The sequence below is a fragment of the Hakea prostrata genome, chromosome 5 (genome assembly GCF_041222555.1).
Source record: "Hakea prostrata isolate BN-2017 chromosome 5, UWA_Hpros_2, whole genome shotgun sequence".
Taxonomy (NCBI): Eukaryota; Viridiplantae; Streptophyta; class Magnoliopsida; order Proteales; family Proteaceae; genus Hakea; species Hakea prostrata.
This window is the reverse complement of record NC_142604.1, coordinates 16,920,842-16,948,637: the sequence shown is the minus strand read 5'-3', so window position 1 is coordinate 16,948,637 and position 27,796 is coordinate 16,920,842. Positions and strand designations below refer to the sequence as shown.

At 39.2% G+C, this 27,796-nt stretch overlaps 1 protein-coding gene across 2 annotated transcripts; it reads left to right on the top strand.

Moving 5' to 3' along the window:
* Positions 1–1,575: 1,575 nt before the first annotated feature.
* On the top strand, positions 1,576–16,503 carry LOC149015492 (O-fucosyltransferase 6-like). 2 transcript variants are annotated; one of them, XM_089155165.1, is made up of 11 exons: positions 1,576–1,804; positions 1,897–1,956; positions 2,031–2,121; positions 2,522–2,598; positions 7,643–7,731; positions 7,819–8,002; positions 10,893–11,074; positions 14,838–14,940; positions 15,035–15,366; positions 15,453–15,953; positions 16,058–16,503. In XM_089155165.1, the coding sequence occupies exons 1-10, from the start codon at positions 1,610–1,612 to the stop codon at positions 15,922–15,924; spliced, it is 1,785 nt and encodes a 594-aa protein (XP_089011291.1). In that variant the 5' UTR covers positions 1,576–1,609; the 3' UTR covers positions 15,925–15,953; positions 16,058–16,503. The 2 variants fall into 2 exon arrangements, with proteins under 2 accessions (XP_089011291.1, XP_089011290.1); XM_089155164.1 differs by having other exon boundaries at positions 15,453–16,503.
* The last annotated feature ends 11,293 nt before the right edge of the window (positions 16,504–27,796 follow it).

The following is a 27,796-nucleotide window of genomic DNA, read 5'->3' as shown; positions in this document are numbered from 1 at the left end:
AAGCTATAAATTATGTCCACTAGCCCAAATAAGAAATTAGAAACTTTCCTCTTTAACTTTTTTATATAAGAGAGAATCTAATGGGATAACTAATATTAAGGATAACTATATGTTAAATTACAATCTTATCTTATACATTATTTGAAATTATTTATGAAATCCTATACTTTATCTTTGTTATTGTCCATTTATTAACTAATAATGAGTGATATCTTTCTATTTTTTAAAAATACCAAAATAACCTTGAATGGTGATTACTATTGATTTAACCTCTTAATTAAATTATTTTACTATTCTAGTAAATAATAAATAAAAACCTCTCAAAATTTTCCTTCAAAATAAAATTTGGCACCAAAGTTGATAATACGTCCATATATTAGCACGAAGATAAAGTGTTAGTCTTACGTATATCTCATTTTAATGAAAGGTAAAATGAACTTTTTACATAAATACTTGAATTAACACCTAGCAAACACTTCGTACGATTTGGACTTTGAAGCAAGGGTCAGTGATTCGAATTCCCTTAAGACTAGGAGCAAAACCCCTCAGGGCCTGTTTGGTTACATGAGTCTAGAGATTTCAATTATCTAGAGATTTCAAATCTATAGATTTCAAATTTATGGAGTCATAATTTATAAAATTAACTGTTTGGTTAACCGAACATGTGGAATGAAATCTGATTCATCGGATTTTGTGAATGTAAAATGTTTGTGTTTTTTAGTGGGATGAAATCTCTAAATTTTCCTCATTCGCATAAATCTCGTTCACATTTTGGATGTGAATCTCTAATTTCTGAATCGAGATTTTCAAAACCAAACGGATATAAATTTCGCATTTATGATTCAATCCCTGGATTCATGTAACCAAACAAGCCCTAAAAAAATTTACATATTGAGAATGTAGTCAAGTTGCACTTAAGCCGTCAGTAATTATCGTCAAATTGGATTCTGAAACAGTATGGACTGATTAATTGCCATTCGTGTTCGTATCCGTATCCGTATCCGTATCCATAACCGAACTTACTATGAATAGACAAAAGTAGTGTTGACCAGTAGTAAAAGATCGAAATCCGTTTTGAATCAATTCTAGCCGGAATTGGATCTGGATCTTCCCAAACCGATTCCTTTCCATTTTCTGAATTTTAAAACCTGCTGACAGAAATGGACCAGATCTACCTCTGTAAGAAGGAATTAAAAGTAGAAAGCAGAGAATAAATTTAATAAAAAATGACTGCGATTGGGTGCAGACCTCAATGTGGTTGATTGAAGGTGGTAGTGGTGGTGTAGTTCATGTCTGCTCGCTCGGCAGTTTTATTGAATTCCAAGTTGCAGATTTGTCGTGGACCCATGACTCGGTCGTTGAATCGTCGAAATTGATGTTTTCAGAGACAGAGACTTTGAGAAAGACAGACACAGAAATCGGGAACTGGGTCTGGTATGACCGTTTCGTCTTTTCTCTTCTCTTCTGTAGAATTCCGCGTTAAAGATTTGCCACGTGTGCACCTGTACTTTATTATTAAATTTCATATTTCTTTTGTATAGAAGGGAGAGAGAGAGAAGAGAGAGACGAGGGAGACAGTGGGGTGGGGTAGCACTCCACGGTTCGAGGCATGGCTTCTCAGCGACGGCGCCACCAGCAGCAGCAGAAGCAAAACTGCTACAGTTATCGTTACATTCGCTGCCTGACTCCGATTATCTCCGCCGTCTCCGCCGCTCTTTTACTCCTCCTTACCGTACTTTCGTTTCTCGCTCCTGCTCCGGTCGATAATGCTACCTCCTTTTCTCACCATCATCATCACACCTCTGTAAGACTTCTTGTTTATTCCCTTTCTAACCGTTTTTTGCTTCATTTAATTACCCCTGATTTACTCTTTTTCTCCTTTCTTGTGTTTTTCAGATCAGTGATGAAATCGGAGTAAAGAAGAATGCGAGTGTGAATGGAGTTTTCCGTGTTCCAGTTAGGTTTCTGCAACTATTTGTTCTGGATATTGTTATTTCATTTTTGCTTAATTTGATTGTTTTTCATTGTAGATGGAGGGAGGGAATTTAGGACGTGAGATATGGGCTTCCACCTTATCAAAGTTTTACTATGGATGCAGTAATGCAAGCAATAAGTTTCGCAGTAAGTTTCTACTCGTTCTCTTGGCTTGTTTTGTTTGCTGTGTCTGTTCGTGTGGGTGCTTTGATCTGCTTAATTCGTAACTCTAAAGCTTCCGTAGATTCAGGAAATTTGTATATTTTTAGTCTACAAGTCGTTGAAGTGGACCAGCAGGGTATTGTAGTTATTGAAGATTTTTCGGATGCTTGATTTGTATGTTTCTGCGTTTTGGAGAGAAAACTGAAGTATTCTTCGCACAAAGTGAACAGTTCTTGTGACCCTGTTTAACCATGGTTGTTTTATTTGTGCTACCTTTTCATTTGAGGTGTAGAAATATTTCGTTGTTTGAAGTTTTTGTTTTCATTAGTCCAAACTTTGTTCAGTTAAGGTCTTTGATGTGAAATGCCTATCGTCATTGGTACAGAAGCTAAAGTTATCACACAGCCCGATCGTTACTTGATGATTGCAACCAGTGGAGGCTTAAATCAACAAAGGACAGGGGTGAGATTCTTGAGCCTTTGTTTGGTTTATCTAATTTGGATTGGTCATGTTTACTGATGCTTTGAAGAATCTTTTTCCACCTCAACTGAAAAACCTAGTTTTCTATGTCAATTGTCTCAATGATCTTCATCTCATAGGGATTAATTCTCCATTATTTCTTCCTTGTGTTCTTCTTCCTTTAAAAAACAAAATAAAAAAGTAAATAGATGAATAAATATGTAGATGGAGCTTAACCATAGGAATAAAGGCTGGTTATAGACCTAAGCCTGGCTGATGGATTTTGTGGACACCATGTGCTTCCTCTCTATCATATCCCTTAACCTGCTCTTATTTAATTAGCACTCTCTGGAACACATCTTCTTTATATATATTTCAACGTTAAACTTTATTCTCACTAGATAATGTTGAACCCATTGTTACTGCTGAAATAAATACTAATTATCAGGGTCCCTGAAATGCTGAATGATGGAGATAACAAAATTTCAAGGGATCTATTTCTTTTTCTTTGTGATCAGTTGTTATCTTTAGGCATTGCTGTTCTTAATCTAGTACTCAATACATTCTGATCATATTTACAGATTTGGCACATGAAACGTTCTTTTCCTCACCTCATTTGTAATTTTTTTATCCACTTAGAAACTTCCAGAGATTCAACTCCACCAAATGAATAAGGCAATATCTTACAATATTAAATGCATTCTTGATGTGACATAAACTGTCAAAAGGTTTACCCTCTCCTTCCAATTGTGCTACTTAGTATCTGTGTTTAGAACAGTATACATGCTTATAAGCGGAAGTAATACCATGGTAACGGTCAATGCTATGGTGGTGCTAGACTGTTTTGGAAGTTGTTAAATATGTTTCTGGGTTCTCTTTTGTGTTTCACTTTTTTAATTGCAAAATGGATTCATATCTTTAATTTAAGTGTCACTCTCTTTCAAATTTCGCTGGTTTGTTCTCCATGGCCAATAAGCTATTTGACCAGAATTTGATCCTCATCGGATAGGTGTTTGAGAAGTTATTAACTTCCTCTGTTCTAGTTTGATGTTCCTATGGTGTGATTTTGGCTTACTTGACATTTTCTAAATCCTAAATATTAGGTGGTGTAGAGTATCCCATTATTTTTTTACTATTAGACCTGAGCAATCAGCCATTGGATTTTTTTTTTGGTAGACCTAGCCAAAACCAGAACCTGAAATGGAATCTTGGAGGTTGGCACATTACCTGCAGGTCTTCTTATTCATCTGCATCATCTGTCTTTTGGAGGCATGCCTAATAAAACTGATGAATTATATAAAGAATTATGCATTCTGGATCAGGTTGCTACTGGTTGGCGGTTGCATCCCTTCATCCTGGTTTTATTTTATCCAGAGTTCACCCTAGATATTATTCAGTTCCAGACGTGCTACTCATCAGAATCCTTCCATATTTAAGTGGTTTTACCCCTACAGCGGCCTGCTCACTAGATCTGAGTTACGGCCTCAACCCATTTTTGAAATTCTAATTCTCCTTAACCATAGAACATCCTTTAAGCCTAAAATTGCAACTGCTGATTTCTATTTACATTCTGTATGTCAGAACTTGGTGTTTTATTCATTTTTAATTTTTTATTTATTTAGGGAATCAACTCCCTGTTCACTTCTTCAATCCAAAATCCATTGAAACCCCATTGATCTCTACCTTGTCAGTTTTCACGACTGCTCTAAAAGTTAGGGAATCACAGCCAGCCATCAGAACTGATCCTGACCTGTATCAGATCCACTTCCCATCCCCTCATCAGCCTATTAAAGTTATGGCCCATAAACCTCTGAAACCAGTTCCCCCTTCTGACACCCGAAACCCTCAACCCTCAACCATGTCGGTTTTGATCTGATTTCTTGGCATTGACCCTCAATCAAATGAGGCTACTTCAAGTTTCTTCATTTTTGTTCTTAACCTTTGTGCAGGCCTTGGTTTTCCCCAGCATTGTTTGAAGGATCCAGTTGGCCAATCCCATTAGTTGGGATAAAGCTCAGTAGCTGTTGTCGATGTTACTGATCGTTTATATAGGAGGTTTTTATAGGAGGTGAAATTATAGTAGGTTTCTACTAGCTGAGACTCTGTGAATTCTGGTCAAGCTTTGACTCCTAAATCCTTGTCAAACTTGGATAAAAAAAGACGAAAGAACATATGTAATACTACTAAGACTCAAAAATTTTACTTCTGGCTAAACATAGAACCTGAATAGAACTCAAAACCATAGGGAAAAAAAAACTCAGCAAAATGTCGGATATTTCGCAAGTGCATCGTTTCGTCAAAATTCTGTTTTTGCTTTTCGTTCTGATGCTCATTTCAGGGTTTCGGCCTTTTGAACCCTCAAAATGACCAAGCAAAATTCATAGGGGAAGATATACAACATTTTGTCGAGATTTTGGTAATTCCAAAACTTTGGTATGCTTGAAAGAGAAACTTACCGAAAATGATAAATATTGCACATCTATACATACCATGGACAGTAGATTGTGGAACTTATTACAGCTAGTAAAATATTGTTTCTTATACAAAATTTGGATTACTATAGACAGTATAATTCTTAATCCCTAGCGACAGTAAAAGGTATTTGGTAGAAATATAAAATTGACATATTACAAATAAAGATGGTTTAGATTCACCAAGAGAGTTTTCACAGCGTCTAGGCGAGCAAGGCACCCAAGCAGGAAAAAATAATCAAGGCAACACCTGGACACCTAGGCGCCAGCAAAGTTTCTTGTGCCTGGGCGACACCTTGACAACTGTAAATAGTTGTTCAACTATCTGATATCAGTGGCGTATATATTGTCATGGCACATAATACAGAAAGATGATCTTGTGAGTCTAATTTTAACGCAAGTATTGACTTTGTCTTGAGATTTAACACATACTTTTGAACTCTGATTGCTGGGAGTATAACATGGCAAGTGGTAGCATTTGGTTTTTGGTGCAGCTGTAACTTGTGAGTTCAAGGAAAAGCACTGCTGTTCTGAACAGGATCTGGAGCCTCTGTTGGGAATTTAGTTGACTTCTGTGAATCACTCTATGATAAAGATCTGAAGAACTACATCCACAAGAAGAAGAAGAAATCGTTCTAGTGTCTTACTCCCACTTCCACTACTAGTATTCCATGTTTGTTCTTATTCTTATTGCTAGGTCTTTAGACCTGCATCACACACTTTTCACGATTTCTCAGGGTGGGTACGTTATGTTTAGGAATCAGCCTAGGATTAGATTTCCAAGGCTTTCTAGGAGTAAGGCCCATAGATCATGTTAAATAAAGCAACTTGGGGGGCATGCCCCCCCCCCTTTTTTTTGGGGGGGGGGGGGGGTTGGAATACTCACTCAAGAACTGTAGAAAATTATTGCCTTTGCAATCTGCAGCTGCAGCTCACTCTTCTTCAAGAAGCCTTAGTCTAGTGTTTGATTTAGATTGGTGGGCTTGGCATTTGATCCAACTGGCTCCTTGATGGTGTGAAGCCTGGGAGATTCAATTAAAGCCACTTGGAGTTGTCCCTTAAGTTCTGCTTCTTATTAAGTTCCACCATTAAACAAGCTGGTGCCAAGTTTCTGGAGGACAACGTGAGTTTACAACATCCCAACTTCTTCTGATCCTCCAAACCCCAAAACCTAGGTCCCTAGCTTTCCTCTTTGTGTTTCCCTAATCCCCAGGCCCTGAATCACTCACAGTCCTTTCCCCCCATCAAAAACGTTAGATACTCCATTAGTCCATTGAGATTTACACCTGCCCTACAGAGCATTCTGTTGAAACCCTAATAATATTTCCCAAAAATTCATACAAGAATGCAAGAAATAACAAGATAACACTGGTTTCTATGGTGCCAGTCACCCCCCCACACCTCACGGTGTTCCCTCAGCCTACGGCTTCCCACAGCTCTCCAATTCGTGTCTTCCTTCCCTCTTCCCTCTTTTTTTTCATCCCTACTCCCTCTTCCCGGCCTCTCTCCCTCCCTCTCCCTCATTCCCGGCCTCTCTCCTGGGTCCTCCCTCAAATCAGATCCCAGCCCTAGCCCTTTGCTCGAACCTTTCTACCCCGCTTCCCTGGTTCTTCCTGGAGAGCCCTGGTTTTCACACAGCATCAAACTTGGATCATACTTGGCCTTCATTCCCTGGGTTACTCGATCCAAACTTCCAGCCCTGATTCCAAGTGCAGATCCTAGACCCCTTCAATCTTCACTTTCCAGAAACCTGAAACATCTTAACTCTAAATTGCTAAAACTCAAATGTCCAAAACTATTCCTCCTGCCACGAAACCTCAAACCTTAACTGATAGACTCCCCTAGACCTGCCTAACAAAACCAACATATCAAACCTAACCCTAGTTTGACTTGAAAACCTAGTTTGGCTTCTTTGAGCCTGCTTGTTCATTGAAGATCCTGTTTACTGGCTTCTAGTTGATTTCTTTTCAGTCTAGGACTGCACCACACTTGTTGGACTCCACTGCAGAATGTTGATCAATGGCAAATGAGTCCATTTGGCATCTCCTGAGTGAGCATTATGTGTATTGTTGTGCAAGTATACAAACATGCTTAAAACAGGACTAAGAGCTTTTCAGAGAAAAACTTCATCCAGGGAAGAAGCAGAGTATTATGATTTTTTTATTTTTTTTATTTTTTATCACTGAGTAAGACACCTGCAAAGTCATTTTATTGGGGGTGCCCAATTGGATTTGTGTTCAGGTCATGTTTCTCTCATTTTCCTATGCACGTTCACTAAATTTGAAATTACACTTGAGTTGTGTAGATAATTAAACATGTTACTTTTGTATTGCATAATGCAAATACATAATTTGATTGGAGTAGCCTACTAGTGTTGTCTTTGGGAGTATTATCGATTGAGTCACTCCCCTTGATGGTGGCTGAGCAAATGGTTGAGGAGCATTGGTGAGAGTATTTAGTTGATATGTAAAAACATCATTAATTATTAATTGCTTTGATGAGAGTGTTTAGTTGATAAATTAAAACATCAATAGTTATTGATTTGCCCAACTTTATATACCTATTATGTGATGCAGATAGTTGATGCTGTTGTCGCTGCCCGCATCTTGAATGCTACTCTTGTTGTTCCTAAGCTGGATCAGAAATCTTACTGGAAGGATTCAAGGTTTGTTCTATAAGCAATTTATGCTACAAAATTATACAAATGATAAAATATTTTATATTTAATTTTTGATAAAAATGTTTTCTGCAGCAATTTTAGTGAGATCTTTGATGTGGATTGGTTTATTTCGTCTCTGTCAAATGATGTTAAAATCATAAAACAGCTCCCAAGAAAAGGAGGGAAAGTTTTGACTCCATATACAATGCGTGTTCCAAGGAAGTGCACTGCAAGATGCTATCAAAATCGTGTACTACCTGTTCTATTGAAAAAGCATGTAAGTAAATTTCTGAGAAGTTGTTCTACAGAATTGTAGAGATTTTCTTGGCCATGTTTCTTTGTTGCATTTTCTGTTCTTGTATCTAAAACTGAATATTTGTTCAACAGTATGCTGTGTTGCCAAACTTTCTATTCATTGTCTGTAGGATCATTTCTGTGTTAATTGGAATTAGAGGCAAGTGCTGGCCTTTTCTGAGTATCTCTGTTTTCTTTTCTTTTCTTTTCTTTTCCTTTCCATTTTTTTTTTAAACCTCAATATTATCTGGGACCTGGGTTAACCCCTAAAATATAATTGAAAATTCAATATAAATCTGAATGACGAAATAGTTTTTTTTATTTTTTTTTTTTGGGGGGGGGGGAGGGACCTAACCTTACCCAAAGGAACAGAACATTTTGTCTCACAGCTAAAAATAAAACCATCTTGAAAATAAATAAACAAATTATATTTTAAAAACTCATAGGCAGATTTTTTTTCTCTCTTTGGTTAATTAATAATTCAATCAAGGCACCAAACGAGGGAGAAGTTAGGGAATGTATTATGGGAAAAAGAAGAAGAGGGAAGGGAGTGGAGGGAAGGGAGTGGAGGGGAAAGGGGGAGGAGAGAATAGAGAGAGAGAGAGAGAGAGAGAGAGAGAGAGAGAGAGAGAGGGGGAAAAAGGTCTGGGGGACCTAGAAGGCATCAAAAGAGAGGGATCTAGACCACAAATAACAACAATATCCTTTTTCTTTGTGGAGCCACACAAGGGCTTCCAGGGAAACAAGATGATCCTGGAGCTGGCATCCAACAAGATAACTAAATCAACAGATCTACAGTTGGAAGTTCATCTCCTGAGATTCCTCTCCAACCAAGTGTGAGAGATAAGGCTTTAAAACCGGCTTACCAATACTGTTGCAAATTGTAGAACCTGAAAAGGAAGAAGCTACTGTCGCCACTCTCTATCAAAGGGGAAGGGGTCTCTTCCACCAGGAAAATGGAGGGAAGGGCTATAAGCTATTTGTGGATAATCAAAGTAGAGGAAGACATCGGAGTAATAGTCCAAGCAGTATTCCAAGAACAATCCCCTACAAGGGGTCAGCAACACAACTCTTTGTCCTGCAACTGATTCTACTGAGCAGGCCTACTAGTATTGTTTCTACAATGAGCATATCCTTTCTAGATATGGCACATTGATTTGAATGTCCATTCATATTTCATTGGGGGATATATAGTTGTCTTGGTGTCGAGACCGGTGGCAAGGTGTCCTGATCCACAGGCAATGCCCTGCCAGGTAATCAAGGCTAATACCATATGTTACATCCCAGATTCCCAGGGAAGAAGGCTTCCGCATTTAGCAAGGCCTGGGGAGGCTCAAATGTATGCGGTACAGAAGTACAAAATATAGAATGTAAGGGGTGATGTCTAGATTGTAGGTTTTAGGTGTGGGCACACATGAGGCAACCAACCGTCTTGGGCCTCAAATGGCACCTCATTGCTGAGGCATCAACTTGGCGATGCCTTGACAGCTCTGGTAGGATGGTGTGCGAACTGAAGTCCTCAGCTTACAATTGAGCTTGACAAGTTGCACAAGTCTTGATGAGAAAGCAAGAGCCTGTGAGTAAGTTTTTATGTTAAAAAGGCATTTAACAATTGGTTTCATTCTGCTTACACCGTCACTTGGGTTGCTTCTGGTTCTGAGTGTTTTGGTTGTGAGACCCCTCTCTTCCTAAAGATGTAGCAGTGCAACCTACTTGTTCATTGTTTGTCATCTACCAGTTCCAACACTTGGAAGTCAGGCTTCAGTTGTGCACAGAAATTAAGATCTTGATTAGTACACTGCAAATAGTTGCTTCAGAATGTTATAAAGCATAGAACAGTTTGATCTTTCATTTCATCATCCTTTATAGTGATATAAAGTGTAGAACATTTTGAGCTATCATTTCATCTTTCCATTTGTTGATTTTTTTCTCTTCTTATTGAATTTGGTAGAAAAATGTATTTTTATTGACCAATTGATTATTATATGTACAGAGCATTCCGAAACCCAAACTTGTTGACTAAGTGAAGACCATCCCTAACTTGTCTCTTTCTTCTCCCATGAGCCTATCTTTTTTGTTTGCAACTTAAATCCTGTCACTGAGGTCTGACATTAACTGCTACAGAATGGTGGGTAGAATGGGCCACAGGTTCAATGTCAAACAGCTTCCTAGATCATATAATGAACCAGGCACTTAACAAAACTGAATGTGCATTTGGCCCACATTTTTCTTACTCCTCTATGGTTCTGGGCTAAGGTTGGCATTATGGGTTTTTCCAGTTGAAGTTCAATTGCAGAGTTATTATAGGTTATAATAGATCGTGTTGCTTATTTATTTATTTACACTCTGTACTTTATAGATTCTCAGAAAGGGCCTTACCTCCATGATGGAAATGTAGGACATGTGTTTATTTTTATGTATTTCATTGAGGTTCTTCTTGGCCATTGGTATTACAAACTCAAATGTGCTTCAGTTTGTCGTCCCTGCATCTGATTTGTTCGAATTTTGAAAATTGCTTTTGACTTTACATTTATACTGTTTGATTTCAAATGTTATTGGTATCTTCAATAGATCATTTACCAATGACCAAATGAAACCAACAAAGAACCCGTTCAAGCTTGTTGAGTGTTTTACTTAAGACTCTTGTTTGTTTCTAGGTAAAAGTGTGAAACTGAAATAACAGAAAATCCTGTAAAGCCAGCATGAAAAACGGATGTTTACCTACAATTTGCATCTTACAATGGTTTTAACCCAGAATAAATTGAACCTTAAGAACAAACAATTTGTTGAAGACTTGAAGTATACTGTATGATATAATTGTAGATCTCAGCTGCAATATCGATGAGATTTGTGTGCCTTATTTTGTGACACAGGCTGTCCAGCTCAACAAGTTTGATTATAGGCTTGCGAACAAGTTGGATACAGACTTGCAGAAGCTGAGATGTAAAGTTAATTACCATGCCTTAAGGTTTACTGGTTCTATAAATGAAATGGGCATGAAACTGGTCCATAGAATGAGGATGAAAAGCGAGCGATTTATTGTTCTCCACCTGAGGTAATGGGCATACTTGGTTCCCTCTTTCCTTCTTGGTATTTTCTTTTCATTGTATTTGAAATTTCTTGCTTCACCATAGAATGCAACTAGTCAATTAGTCCTTTGCTTTTCTCCTTCATGACTAATACTGGAAAGTGAAATATTTCCATTATCTTCTTTCCCTGTCTTATTGCCTTGCCTTGTCTTCTTATGTATCCTATGATTTTGTCAAAGCCGTATAAGAATGTCTTTTTGTTTTTAAAGGAAAAAGAATGAATGATATCAAGAACTCTCGAAATGACCTGTCCTTAGTTATTCACCATGTACTTTCTCAGTCACTCCGGACTGTTCAATTGAAAGGCTGGATCCTGGACTAACATGATCTGATAAATCTCACTGAAATCTGAATCGGACTGAATAGATGTGGCTTGGACTGCTTAGCACGTGGATAAAAAAGTTTTGCTCATTAGATGATTAGGATGGTCAGTTGGAACTTGGGAGTCATCTGATGAATCTCTTGATGTGTGAGGCAGCATTTCTACATTTGTCCATTAATTGTGGACCTCAGAGCTAGATTTGCTTCTTAAATATTAAACTAAAAACAGTCTTTCTCTTAAAACCGACATACTCTTTATCATGTCCTTGTTGCAGAACCAACCTAATTTAAGTACATGACCAAATCTCTGGTATCTTCTAATCGGTGATTATTTCTTGATGTTTGAGAACAACACACCAACCTTTCCTTGGCCCACAATAAATAAGTTTACCGAAAAGAATAATAAGACAAAGAGATACCCAAAAATCTTTGGCTTTGCTAGAGATTAATGCTTGATAGGCTCCTTGTCATGAAAATCCTAAAAAAATTAGCTATGACTAATACATTGATTTATGCTTCATAGTAGTGCAAGATTGTAGAAACGCATTTTCTGAAAGTTTTTAATGCTACTTCTAAAAATGTAATCAGGTACTTGAATAAGATAATATACAAAGGTAGCAGCTTTTGTTCTGCAAATTTTAGTTTTGAATATCTTGTTCTGAAAAAGTAGCTTATTTAGGTCATAATATTCGACTAGCTTTGTAGGTGGGGAAAAGATGTAAACTGGCCCAGCCCCCTCCAAGAACCAAGCCCCAATTTGTGCAAAGGCTGGCCGAACCCTCCCAAGAGTATTTAGGTCATTTTGACAAATTTCGTGTCTTAAATCTTTGTCCCCTTGAGTCCAGTGTTTTGTTTGGACCCTAGATCTATTTTTATTTTATTGTTTTCTGATTATTATTTTGCAAGATATTTGAGAGTCCTTGTTTAGGTGAGATCTCAGTTAGGTTTGGATCCCACAATTCAAGTCCACTTTAATCTCCTTGTCTTTAGGATTCCATGTCTACTCTTAGAATTTGAATTGAGTCCTCCAGGGTTAGTTATAGAGTCCTTTTATGTCAAAGTAGTTAGAGTTGTGGTAGTCATTGAGTTTGTTAGATAAGTCAATTAGAGTTCTAGTTGGTTTTCCAAATAAGAGTCCTTTTCTATTGCTTATTTGAGGCTATAAATGAAGCCCTCCAGCTATATAATTTTCAAGTTGAATTGAATACAAATCTGAGTTTGGAGGAAACCCAGGTCGTGGGAGGGCCACGGCAGAATTATTAGATCAACTTCTTCAAAGTTCTTGAAGCGCCAACAGCAATTTAACAACCACAGCATCCCTTAACCATCTCCAATAAGTGAATATCATCCCCAACCCCATATCCAGCCTTCTTGCATCTTCCCCCATTTAGCTCACCCTTCTTTTTTATTTTCTTGAATTTTTGGACTTTTCTTGAGACCCAAGTTTCAAGGTCAAATCTAGACCAGTTTAACCATTTAGACCTGTCCCAAACTTTAGGAGCATTATCTCCAGAAACCTAGTGACCCAATGTCTCAATTTAACCCCATCCTGACTGTCTGATTTCAAGATATAGTTAGTTTCTTGAATTTTCATACTTACCAAGACCCTAAAAACAAGAACCTTAACATCTTTCAATTTAGCCGTCCAAACCTCCACCAAACTTGGGGAATCATCTTATGATATTAGTACCTACAGTCCATCCAAGTTTCAGCCCATTCTGACACCTATAAACCAAAGCTCCCATCTTAAGAAATTTATCCCATATTTCCCATGGGTTGGGTTTCTATACATCTTGATAACAGAACTCAGTCCCCTGAAGGCTCCCATATACCAGTTTCTTAAATCCACCCATCCCATGTTGTATATTGTTAAAACCCTTATTTTTCCCACATTCCATTCCACATTCCACGAACTACTGTTGGTTATAATAATTGAAGCAGGCTTCCCAAGGGTTGTGAGAAGATCCTAGAGTGTTTGATATCAAAATTCCTAAACCCTAGAATCTGGGTTACATCAGGAAAACCAATTGCTGGTCCTTAACGAAGTTGGAGAAGAGAAGAGGAAGAGAAAACAAAAGGAGGAGGAGAGAATCCAGAGGCCATGAGAGGGTTCAACCTGTCCCTATTGTGGTGCAGTCCCTCTATTTATAATAACAGCAAATGGGCTTTCAATTATGAGTTATGAAGAAAATGAAATAGAAGACAATAGCTCAAAGATAATGACAACTCTAAGACTTAAAGTATACCAGGAGAGGGACACTCTTCCCTCATTACAGTCACTAGCATCCCAATAACCTTACAAGTTCGACAGTAAAACCCTTGCAGCACCTACCTTAACAAGCTTTGGTTCCATAGTATTACTTTTTTAAACAAAAGGAACATTGAAGAATATACATATTAAACTAAAATTTGTAGAAACAAAAGCTGCTAGGTTGAGCAACCTGGTTGGCTTCCCCCCTTGGTTACATAGCACTGGAAAACCCATCTTTTCATACTTACTGGGAGATTGGAGGAATATTTTTCAGAAAGGTAAAGAGGACTGAACACTTGAAGGACTTGTCTCATACACACTGTTGGCATCTATGTAAGGGAAGAAATAGGTTTCTGTTCGAAGGATGCAAGGAGCCCTCTGGACATTGTCTGTTGGGCTGAAAAGGAGTGGATATTGTTTGAAAAATCAAAAGAAAGTGAACATTGAGCCACAGGAAATAAAGATCAGGCCCACCCAGCATTTTAACCCACCATACTTTAAAATGAATAGCGATGCAACCCTTAGAAAGGCCTGCTCTGGGTTGGGCTTCATGATCATTTTTTATAATGAGCCTCTGCCGGTAGTAGTGTCGAATCTGTTACAGTTTGATTTGGTACTCTTGGGGAATCAATGGCAGTTCGGGAAGGGTTACTCGAAGCTCTCTCTGAGGGGATTGATTTCTTGGTGGTGGAATTGGATTCTCAGGCTTTGATAAAAATCCTTGCCTCCCCGGCTACTGCTCCCTCTTTGGTTAGTGTTCGATATTCAGCAGTTGCAGTCTTATTTTATGGATTGTAATTTTGCTTTTATTCCCAGATGTGGCAACAGCATTGCTGAACACCTGGCCCGGAAGGATACATATCGGGTAGGACATCTTGGCCGCTTTCCACTCCATGGTTGGTTGATTTATGTAGTATCTCCACCACATGTCCTTCCCGTGTTTCTCAAGGAAAGTTATATATATAAAATAATAAAAAAAGGAAGCTGCCTGCGTTATATTTTACCTTATTCAAGTATCTGATTTTTTTTAGGAGTAGCATTAACAATTTTCAGAAAATTCATTTCTACTATCTTGTATTTCAATAAAAAAGGATATATAATAGTAGCTGGGAGATTGTTGATGTTACTTTGATGCAACCATGCTTTTCTCTTGACAGGTTTGAACCTGATATGCTTGCATTCTCTGGGTGTTACTATGGTGGAGGAGACAAGGAAAGGAAAGAGCTAGGCACAATCCGTAAGAGGTGGAAAACATTGCATGTAAGTTCCTTGCTCTGATTTATTGGTGAACAACATTCAAGTATTAGGATATAGTAAGCATGCCTTACATAATTTCCAAATAAATACCTCGCAGAAAAACAACCCTGACAAGGAACGGAGGCATGGAAGATGTCCTCTCACTCCAGAGGAGGTTGGACTAATGTTAAGAGCACTGGGGTTTGGCAGTGATGTTCACATATATGTCGCATCCGGTGAAATATATGGGGGAGAAGAAACAATAGGCCCCCTCAAAGCTCTTTTCCCAAATTTCCACTCAAAAGATACTTTGGCAAGCAAGGATGAGTTAGCACTATTCTCCACATTTTCGTCTCGCATGGCTGCACTTGATTTTATTGTTTCAGATGAGAGTGATGTATTTGTAACCAATAATAATGGTAACATGGCCAGAATTCTAGCCGGTCGAAGGTATAATGGTCTTAATTTATATTTTTGGTATCCATATTACAAAGATTGGTAATGACATTACTTTTGCCTTTTATCTTCTATTGCAGGAGATATTTTGGACATAAACGTACTATTCGTCCAAATGGTAGAAAACTGAATTCCTTGTTTCCTTCTCGGACTAACATGACTTGGGAAGAATTTGCATCCAGAGTTCGTACTTATCAAATAGGCTTCATGGGAGAGCCAAATGAGGTGAGGCCAGGCAGGGGTGAATTTCATGAGAACCCATCAACCTGCATATGTGAAGATTCCAAGGCAAAGGGAAAACAGGGTCGAGTTTCCCAAAGTCAGATTAAGGGTGGCCAGAAAAAGGATATTGGGGAAAACAAATCAATCAAAGATATTGGTGAAGCCATTGACAATCAATTTGCTGATGATGAACCAGACTTCTCAGATTTAGATTATATGGACAATCAAGATGGGCCAGGGGAGAAGGGAAATTCTAGTATGACACAATTAGATGATAATCTGTTCCTTAAATCTGAGGAATCGGAATTGGAAGAAATACTATCAGACTGATGGAGCTACCTTGCCCTGAATCAAAAAAGGTTCTGTTGATTGCTCCTAACCCATTATTTCATTGCATTCTTTTGGTGACTTCCACATTTTTCAACAGTTTTTCGCTTACCTGGAGAACCACTTTTGGCCCCAGGTGGATTATCAAGAATTATCCTCTTGTATATAGAGCCATAGGAATTAGGAATAGCTGTACAGCATCAAAATTTTGTGAAACAAGTTCAAATTGAAGAACAATGAAGGCAAGCTGCGGTTCTCTCTACAATAATGGGGGCATCTTCAGGCCTCACAGGTGACCCCGAGAAAAACAGTCATTGTAATTTTGCAAAGGTGGTTGGAGGAGTCGTAGGGTTATTAGTGTTTCCCTGAAGACGGGAACGTTGATATGGATGTTTGAACTTTGTATTTTCTATGATTGATTATAAGTAGAAAACAGTTCAAGGTTGTACAAGAATTCATGTATCATGTTTGATTATTTGAGATTCATTATGTTCCGCCAAGTTGGAAAGTATGTCCTGTATCTTTTACAGATCAAATGCACAATTAATTTGAAGCACAAACTAAAAACCAAGTTTATCAACTGCATATGCTCACCTTATTTACTATATTGTAAATCAGGAGACAATATTCAACCCCCCCCCCCCCCCCCCCCCCCCAAACAAAAAAAAAATTCAGAAGAAATGAATAGCCACGTTTATCACCATCACCAAGGACCATTATTGTAAGATGTACCTTAAATTCGTAATCTAGAAATATGGATAAGTTTTCTAATATGGTCTTCCTTAGCAGGGAAAACTTCCTCTGTTGTGCACAGTATTGGACATATATACCAGATGATTGGCTGAGAAAACAAAGTAAATACAAGACTTTGAGGATTTTTTAAATTTAAAATTAAGCTTTTAATCTCCAACCAATCATTTGGTACAAAAATGCATTGTTGTGCACAACATATAATTTTTTTTCCTTCCTCTTAGCGTGTATTAGGTATGACATTTATGTGCATTATATACGTATTAAAATATTTACTTGACATATTAGTCTCCTAGTATGTTTCTTACATTGATTCTAAAGTATTAACTATTAAACACAGACAAAATGAAATTATACAATTTTCTAAATTAAAACAATTGATTATTCCCCTTATGACTTTATTCTAAACCCCAAAACCTTGAGAATCCATGATCCACATCTTCTTCTTCTGTTAGTTGTAGAATGATCTTACTTGTTGACTATTATAGACTTACGGTGCATCATATGCCTATGCAACTCCTTGCAAGAATATGATTGTCCATCCTTTTTTTCTAAACTCAACTTTGAATTAGTTGGCAAAGGTTAACATCTCTTAGTAAAAGGCTAAGAGTTCAATCTTTAAGTTATATAGATTTTTTTTCTTCTTTTGATAAAATTTAGAATTCAACTTTAAGGCATATAATTTTTTTTTTCCTTTTATAAAATTTGGAATATATATATAGATATATATATATATATATATACACACACACTTGCTCATTATAGCATCTCTCAACCCAAGAGAGAAAAACCTCTTCATTTTTGGGCCAGGGGATAGGGAAGAAATATCGCCTATGTTAATTATACAAAGCTCTCCTAAGGATATGTAGTTGAGGTGCGATAACCTAGCCTGGATGAACCTCAGATGGAAAAAACCTCTTCTTCATTTTTGGGGTAGAAAACTTATTAGAAAACCCTAAATACGTTGTGATGCGTCCAAAAATTGACCAGCCCTTGGATTCCTGCAAAACAATGTTAGACGTGGGCCGACTCGACTATCGAGAAGCCACCTCCGAAGGCTAAATCAATAGGAGCACCACCACAAAGCTTTAACGAGTAGTAGAGCTAAATTGAAAGGTGAGAATGAAGGGAAATGATTCAGTTACCTTCTCTTCTTGTTATGCTTTGATTTATATAGGGTTTACCTCTTACTATTACTCATTGGATCAATCCACAAGTTTCATTATTAGTTGTCCAATCATAGGATTTTCCTCTTGTGAGTTAGTTGTGGTTTCCATATCGCATATCCCAAATTTAACAGGATCACATCTCCTTCTATAACCGTCAAGTTCCTTGGTGCTTACAATACCTCTAAATTTAATTCTTGAACTAGTCCTGATCAGGATGATTGAACTGACCATGGTTCATCTTGGTTGATTGTTATTTTTTACTTATCATGAGCCCCTCAGACCAAGGGATCAGATCAAGAGACAGATCACTTGGTATGTCTTTCTCGACCACAAATCATGGGTGTAATAGGTGGAAGGTTTAAACAATTCTACGTCTTCCAACCGTCCTCCAAATGTCGCATTTATTGTTAGAAATGGTATGTTTTCTCGAGCCATATATGCTCATCAAGAATCGTGCCTTTAACGCCACATGCCTATTGGGAACAGACGCCATTATAACACTCTTTTCCTTGAACTGTCACCAACTTTTGGCTGTTGATCTTAGATTAATCTCATTCATTGAATTCTTACTCTCAAATCGTCGCTCACACTCGGACGTTGATTCGAATTAATATTGTTCATACAAATTTACCTTTGGATCTATTTAAACCCCTGTGTATTCCCATTTCATTTTTATTTTGCCAACTTGCGAACACCCCTATGCTTGAAGATCCCCTCGAACTCTAAGCAACCTTTGGTCTCCAAGTCTCCCAGTGCCAACTTCAACTTTGCTTAAGTTTTTCACAAGTAAGTCTCCTCTGTCTCCTACTCATTCCTTTTTTCTCTTCTTTCTTCCATTGTCTACTTCTCTCTTGGGTTCATAGTCTCAGCTAATTTTTGGGTTGCCTCCAGACCTTTTCCAAACCTTTCCCTTAGGAATTTTATAGTTTTTCTTTTGAAGATGGGTAGTGGTATGACTTCTGAGGATGAATCCATTAACCAAATGGTCGAGGGAGACGATTTTGCCAACCAATCCAGTCCCTTAGCTTCCATTAAGCTTCTAGGGGATAGAAATATTAGGATCACCGACCGCTGGTTTAGTCCCTTTGCCCAATCTTTCCGTAGGGACCAGCCAGGGAACCCAATGGAGGGTGGAGCCACTACTTTGCCCCCTGCTCCCCATTAGCGAAAGGCTCCTTCAAAAAGCCATTGCTAGTAGCTCTCGGCCATCAAAAAGGCCCTCCTAGGGTTCGAGCTACTTCGTTTCTTATATTTGTTATGCTAAGCTTGACGACATCTTTGATCACTTTTCTATTCCATTTTCATACCTCCTTCGGGTCCGTAACTCAGATGAGAGAGTTAACTCTAACCCTCTTGAGGAATTTTCCTCTATACATCGATACCCTAAAAAGTGGGGTTCGGTTCCCCTTTTGTTCCTCTTTGTTTGTTGAAATTCTCAATCACTGGGACCTATGTCCTGGTATGCTTCTCCCGAATAGTTGGTGCCTTATCGTCAACTTCCTCGGGCTCTACTTCGAGTTAGGCATCACCCCCCTCTCTACCCATTTTTTTTTTCAATTTTATTATCTTAGTAAATCCAACCCTCCTGGTAAGGGTTTTCTTCTCCAAACGTCCCAAAAGTGAGCTGGGATGGTCAGGGCGGTATCCTTGCGAAGGTACCTGTCATTCCAACTATGAAGGGTGGTGTTATAAGTTTTTGTTCTATCAAGCGCCCCTTAGAGATTTAAACTTCCCAATCACCTAGGACCATTAGGACTCCTATACCCAGGTGAATCGTCCTCTTTCCCTATCTCCCAACAAAGGTAGCGTCGTTTGAACTATAAAGTCAATTCAGGCACATCAAGAGATCCAAGGGCTTGCCATGGAGTACAAAGTAGTGCTTCAGTGGTGCGGTCTAGCCCCTAGTGAGCTCCCGAACCTTTGTTAATTTTGTTGCCTTTGATATTGATCTTGCATTTTACTAACTATTCCTTGTTTCTATTCTACAGTGCCTCCCAAGTACAACCCAAAGGCAGTAAAAGCTAGGGCTTTCGAGGGGCTTGATGCCGCTGAGGAAAGGGCGGTTTAGACCAAAAGAAAGGAGCCCGAACCAACAAACCTGACCTCAAAATTCCTTCACAAGCCCCCAAGGGCCTACTAAAAAATTCATTATGGTCTTTTAGAGAAAGGGAAGGCCTTGATTGATGCCGTCAAACAAACTCATGATGACATCATTTGGATGAAGAGGAGGCACAATCTCTTTGATGATACGACCTCCAAGAAGGTTAGGGTTGAGCGGGAGGAAGCCTACATACCTCCTTGGAAGCTCAAGGTACACGAACGTGTCACCAGGGACTGGATCCTGGCCTTGGAGTGGGCAACCAATGCCTGAATGCCTGCGGATCACAAGATCGTTGATGTTGCCCCCAACAAGGAGTTCATTAACTCTTCAATCAAGTAAGTTCCTCGTTTCACTTTAACAACTTTTTCAAGACTTTTTAGGCCCTTATCTCAATCTCTGATCCCTTTTTGCCACAGGATGATTGTGAACGCCTTCCATAGGCAGATGGAGGCATTGCTTCAGGTCGAGCATCTTAGCTTTTAGTCCAAGCACCAAGATGAAGAAATGGTGGCCAAGGGGAAGGAGGTCTCATGCCTTCGGGATGAGAGTTCCAAACTCTAAAGGAAAAGAGAAGAGCTTATGGTCTCCACAAGTAGGATCGGGGAGTTGGAAAGAGAAGTTATGAGGCTCCAGAAGGCTCTCTCAGAGTCTAGTGCCAAGATCGAGGGCATTATGAAGGAAAGGGATGAGTTACAAGATCATGTCGCTCCTTCAGAATCCGAACATCTTTCCTCAGACGTTCACAAAGCTTGCATTTGAAAATATCTCAACAGTAGGCCCTTTTGCAATTTAATGATCAACTATACTTGCAATGGCTTACCGTGATGGGCAGAATGAGGTTTGAAGATCCATCCTGAGATAGAATCCCTTGTTTGACACCGAACCACACCAAGAGGCATGCCATGCTGAGGTGTATGAGGAGCTGAACTTGGGGGGCCCTGAATGGACTCTCCAAAAGGTCGACTATCCCCCAGAGGATCCAAACATTGAAGGCTACCTAAGCGACTTCCCTCCTACCTCTCCTGATCCCAAAGCTGCAGACGAGAATGTCGACCCTAAACCTCCACCAAACCAAGCTCAAGACCCTGCCGCTGAACAACCTTAATCTTTATTCTTCTCGTTTCTCTTTTGATCTCTTGTAATTTTTGCTGATTGCGTTCTATATTTCACTTGTTCCCTTTTTTTTAAGGGTTGGCCCCCTCTGGCCTTCATATAAATACGAATTTATTTCTCCATCTACTGTTAATTAAATTTATGTTGTTCACTGGATTGACTCGAAGCATTAATTAAAATTGAATTGAAGCTTTTAGCCTTAGAAAAATTCTCAGTAAGTGTTGGAAGGTCTCTTAGTTGGGTGTTCATCGAAGCCTTTCTTTAGATGAAGTTCACAGATTTTTTCGAAGTGTTAGAAGGTCTTAGTCGGGCGTCTACCAAAGCCTTTCCTTAGAAAAATTCATAGATTTTTTTTAAGTGTTGGAAGGTCTTAGTCGGGCGTGTACCGAAGCCTTTCCTTTTAGAAAAACTCACAGATTTTTCTAAGTGTTAGAAGGTCTTAGTCAGGCATGTACCGAAGCCTTTCCATAGAAAAATTCACAGATGTTTTCTAAGTGTTAGAAGGTCTTAGTTGGGCGTGTACTGAAGCCTTTTGAATCCTTTCTCAATTCATTTACCTACATGTCCCCCATTCAAGAGATGTTCGGTGTGAGGAAAAATCATTTTATTGAATACTAAGTCAAAATTGCATTACAAATAAAGACTAAGGGTAAAATTTCTTCAGGTTTCAAGTGTTCCACAATCTGTCTAGCTCTCGGTCAGTTGCTGCGCTTTCTAACCGATAAGCTCTTAAGCCTACTTGCTTTATTATTATATATGGTCCTTCACATGTAGGATCTAGTTTCTTTTGGTGTCGAGGGTCTGAAGTAGCAGTATTTCTTAGGACAAGATCTCCTAGACAATATTGCCAATGCCTTACTCGGGAATTGTAGTATGACGAAATATTCCTATGGTATTGTTGGATTCGGATCACTACCTTTGCCCGAACTTCATCTAGGAATTTAGGTTGTCCAATAGACCTTCCTCATTCAACTTTTCTCCAAATTCTTTCTCTGAGAGTCTCGGCCATTACTTCTACTAGAGCTAAGGCCTTTGACTCGTATGTCAATTTGAATGGTGTTTCTCCAATTGGTGTTCGAATGGAGTTCTGTAGGCCCATAGCACATTCGAGAGGTCCTTGACTCATAAAGCTTTATTTGCTTCCAACCACTCCTTGATTTCATTTAGCAAGGTTCGATTAGTTACCTCAACTTGCCCGTTGCTTTGGGGATATGCAACAGAAGACATTTGATATTCGATTATGTAGGTGCCACAAAACTGAGTGAACAGTGGGTTATCAAATTACGTTCCATGATCGGTGATTATTATCTTTGGGAGGCCAAATCGGTGTATTATTGAATCTAACACAAATTTCTCGATTCTTTTTTCTATAATTATGGCAAGTGGAGTTGCTTCAACCCATTTTGTGAAGTAATCGAGGGCGACGACTAGGTACTCCCTTCCTCTTGAAGCTTTTGTGAACTTTCCCATTATGTCCATCCCCCACATAGTGAATGGGATCGGGTCTAAGATGGATGTTAGAGGTATTGCTGGCCTTTTTGATATGGTTGAGTGTATTTAGCATTTTTTGCAACACCTAACGTACTACAACGCATTCTTGCATCATTGGCCAATACATCCCGAGCTTGAGAATTTTGTGCTCTAACGCTCACCCTCCCATAAGTTCTCCACAAATGCCTTCGTGAACTTCTACCAGTGCACTTTTTGACCCCTCTGGTCCTAAACACCTCAGTAGCGATCCCACATAAGACCTACGTTAAAGTCTTCCATTAAGGATAGTGTACCTTGCAGCTCGACACCTAACTAACTGTGCCTCCTTTGAGACATCAAGTAATCGATCGTCCTGAAGGTGTTCCACAATCAGGTCCATTTAGTAGTGCTCTTCTTCCATATACATCACCTCCTTCACCCTCGTGCTCGGAAAGTTAAATTCTTCGATGTATACAGAGAGTTCAAGAGTTTTTACCTTCGCATTTTCCAATCTTGATAGTTCATCTACCATTTCATTCTCCTTCCTCGGGATTTGAAAGATTCGAACTTCTTTGAATCCCTTCATTAGTTCCCGTAACATTTCTTGATACTTTACCAACCGAGGTTCCTTTACCTCGAACTCTCCTTGAACTTGATTCACCACTAATTGAGAATCATTGTAGATGGTTATCTCTGGGAGGGTGAGTGCCTTTGCCAGCCGAAGTCCTGCTAAAAAAGCTTTGTACTCAACTTCATTGTTGCTTGCTTCAAACTCAAACTTCAATGCGTACCAAATGAGGAAACCTCCAGGATTCTTTAGTAGGATTCCAGCTCCCCCTCCTTGTTTGTTACTTGAACCATCTACATAAGCATTCCACATCATCGAGCTTTGGAGTTCGGTATCCTCTGTCATTGGAGTTGTTGTTTTGACAACGACATCAGGCAAAGCCTATGCTTTGATGGCCATTCGGGGTTTAAAATCCATCCGGTATTCACTCAGCTCTACCGATCATGCCACCATCCATTCCTAAAGGTCTGGCTTATGAAGTACTTTTTTCAAGGGACAATTAGTTAATACCTTGATCGGGTGAGCTTGGACGTAGGGCCTCAGTTTCCTTGCAGCCATCATCAATGCCAAAGCTTATTCCTTGATCTTCGAGTACCTGGTCTCTACGTCAAGAAGTGCATGACTTATATAGTGTATTAGCAACTGTTTCTTTTCTTGTTCCCAAACTAGGACAACACTCACTACTGAAGTTGAGGATGCTAAATACAGCTGTAGTCTTTCACCTTTCTCTAGTCAGGATAGCAAGGTTGGCTTCTCGAGCATCTCCTTCATGTTCTCGAACTCTTTTTGGCATTCCTCTATCCATTGTGCTTCTTTATTACCCCTCAGGTCTTTCAACTCTTTGAAGAACGGTAAGCATCATTCTCCCGATTGCACTATAAAGTGTTTAAGGCAGCTACTCATCCAGTTAGACATTGGACATCCCGAATAGTCTTTGGTGGCTCCATGTCAATCAACGCTCAAATCGTAATGGGGTTTACTTTGATCTCTCTTTGTGACACCATAAACCCCAGGAACATTCCCGAAGATACTTCAAACGCACATTTCTTCTCTGGGTTCAACTTCATCTAATATTTCCTCAGTACACCAAAGACTTCTGCTAGGTTCGAGACATGATTTGAGCACCGAAATCTTTTCATGAGCATGTCATCGATGTAGGCCTCCACGTTTCGACCGATCAAGTCTTTGAAAATCTTATTAACCGCTCTCTAGTAGGTAGCTCCTGTATTCTTGAGCTCGAATGACATCACCTTGTAATAGAAGCTTTCTTGATAGGTTATGAACGCTGTGAACTTCTCATCTTCCTTGTTCATCGGATGCTGGTTGTACCCTAAGTATGTGTCCATGAAACTCATAGTCTCATATCTTGTTGTCGCATCAATGAGGAGATCAATTTAGGGCAAAGGATAATAATCTTTCGGACATGCTTTGTCCAAGTTAGTGTAGTCAGTACACATTCACCACTTGCCATTCATGTTCTTAACCATAAGAACATTAGCCAAACCATGTTGGGTACTCGATCGATTCAGTGAATCCCGAACCCTTAAGTTTTTCCACTTCATTTCGTATGGTCTCATGCTTTTCAATAGAGAAGTTCCTTCTTCTTTGAATAACTGGTTTGGCTTTCGGTTTGATCCATAGCCTGTGTTCAGCTACGTTGCAGTCTATCCTCGGCATATCTATTGCCGACCACGCAAACACGTCCATATTCTTTCAAAGAAACTCCTTTAACTTCTCCTTAAAGTCCTTTGGCTGCTCCAAACCAATAAAAGTTCCTTTTGCCTCCTTAGAGGGATCCAATTGGATCCTTTCCAACTTCTCTAAAGGCTTAGGCCTCTGCATGGTCTCTTCATCTCGATCATCACGGATCTTGATCGGCATGACGATTGCCTTCCTCAGTCCAAATTTGTCCTTTAGGTAAGAAATATAGCATTGTTTAGAAGTTTTTTTGATTTGAAGCAACTTCACCAACTCCATTTTCAGTCAGGAACTTGATTTCCATGTGTTTGGTTGACATGATTGCTCCTAATTTGGTTATGGATGGTCTTTCAAGGATGACAATATATGCAAGCAACTCTTGAACGACTAGAAAATTCACTGTCCCTACTGTTGAGTCCAATTATATTGCTCACTCTACTATAGTTAAGGACCCTACAAAACCATACAAATGAGTTGAAGTTGGTCTCATCAAATCTTAATCCATCTTTAATTTATGATATGCCTCATAGGATAACAAATCTGCCGAGGACCCCGTATCTACTAGCAATAGGTGCACCTCATGATGACCAATCTCCACCTTGATCACGATCGCTTCATCGTGAGGACTACAAACTCCCTTTTCATCTTCCTCAGCAAACGTGATTGTTTTCCTGAGAGCTTGGTTTCTTTCTTTTCTTGGTTACTTCTTCCAACCCCACGAATTTAGACTTTTGCTTTTAGCTTTCTGAGGGACTCAGGCTCTAATCCTCCAAATATCGTGAGGAGGGGATCGGTTTGCCCCAACTATCTCTTTTCCTTTCTTTGGGTTGGAAGCTTCAAGCCTATAGTCTCTGCTACTTGACCGTTCTCTTCTTTTCTCACTAGCAAGTTTTCCTTTCCCAATCATCTTCTCTGTGCTTCACATAACTGGCAAGATGCCTTTGGAATATTAACCTCTCAATATTCGCCTTCAAATGTCTGCATTCTTCGGTGTATTTCCTGTAATCTTTATGGAATCGGCAATACCTGTTCATGTTTCTTTCTTCAGGTTTGGACACCATCTTAGGCAGCCATCTCAGTATGTCCCGATCCTTGATCTGCATCAAAATCTCTGACCGTAGCACATTCAGGGGATGTATTTGGCATGATTGGGTGTGCGTTGCCCCCAACCAGATCGTCCCTTGTTCCCTTGATCACTATTTTGTCCTTTTGAACCTTGCCATTTTTCGAAAGCTTTGTGCTCCCTACTAGCTGTCTTCGCTTCGCCTTGTCGAGAATCAAGAATTTTTGTGACTTCTGCCTGCTTCTAATATCTTTGAACAAGTTCGGCATAGGTGGTCGACATATCTTGTAGCAATAACTCCAAAAGACGCCTATTGGAAAGTCCCGTAAAAAGGACTATTTTCAATACGTGTTCATCGAGATTCTTAATCTCCATTGTTGCCTTATTAAATCTTTGCAAATAATCCCGAATGGACTCATTCTTTGTTTGCTTAACAGTGAAAATAGTCTATTCGATCTTCTTTGTTTGTATTCTACTTTGAAATCCGACCAATGAATTTTCTGGCAAGCTCGTCGAAGTTAGCTACCTTTCCCAAGGGCAGGTTCGAGAGTCACTTATGGGCAGCTATCATCAGTGAGGACCCAAATATCTTGCATAAGATTTCATTTGAATTCCTAGCTACCACCATCATTTGCTGGTAACAACTTATATGGGCCACTAGGTCTCCACATTCATCAAATAGGGAAAAGGTTGGGAGCCTAAAATTATGAGGAAATTCGTACCTGGAAAGGGTCTTTTTGATGATCAAATATATGTCATCTGTCTTCTTGTCCCTTGTAAGTTGTCATAGCTTTTGGTTTATATCTGTCACTTTTTTATCGATTTGAATTGCTCTGGTATTAGGTGTTTGCACGCTATCCATGTACGAATGTTGGGATGTTGTAGAATGTGTCTGAATGCCTCTCTTGAGATGAGTTAGGGTCCTTGTTTGACTGCCTTGTGACCGATCTTGAACTTCAACGTCATCTCTCTATGGGAGCTCCTCGGTTCTTTGTATTCCCAAACGTTGGCCTTCGACCTCTTGCTGCCTTAAGTTCCTTTAAGGGTGGTTGTCGAAAATCTTGTCCCTCGGTCATGTTCCTTTCTCTTTGTGAAGAACATCCTCTTACTGCAAAACATCTCCTTTTCGCTCTTCGAGCCTGCCTTCTTGTCTTTTCATGATTATAAGGGTTTGGGTTCTTTGGAGCCCCCCAAATCCTTGCCATCATTTGGAGTAGAGCTTGCATCTCGAGAAATTGAATCTGCATTTGGTTCATCTGTTGTTGACTTTGATTCATTTGCTCATGAATGACTGGGATCATCTGGATCTCCCCATTCTGATTGTTTAAGCGTACTCCCTCTATCACTTCTTTTTCTTTGTGTTGTTTGATCTCTCGAGACTGATCCTCTCCTGGGGGAATAAAATTTTCACCTAAAGGAGGTGGGAAAATTTGATTCTGATTCTTATGAAGTGTTGATCTGGTATCTACCATGGCTCTTCGAACTATCTTCCCACAGACGATGCCAAATGATGTGTCCAAAAATTGATCAGCCTTTGGATTCCTGCAAAACAATATCATACGTAGGCCCACTCGGCAGTTGGGAAGTCACCTTCGAAGGCTACATCAGTAGGAGCACCACCACAGAGCTCTAGCGAGTTGTGGAGTTTAAGTGAAAGGTGAGAATGGAGGAAAATGATTCAGTTACATTTTCTTCATGTTATGCTTTGATTTATATAGGGTTTACCTCTTACTGTTAATTGTTGGATCAATTCACAAGTCTCATTATTAGTTGTCCAATCATAGGATTTCCCTCCCTCAATGTGAATTAATTGCGATTTTTCATATAGAGCACGATTGCCTATCCCAAGTTTAACGGGATTACTTCTTTTCTATAACAGTCAGTTTCCTTGATGGTCACTATACCTCTTGATTTAATTCTTGAACCGGTCATGATCGAGATGA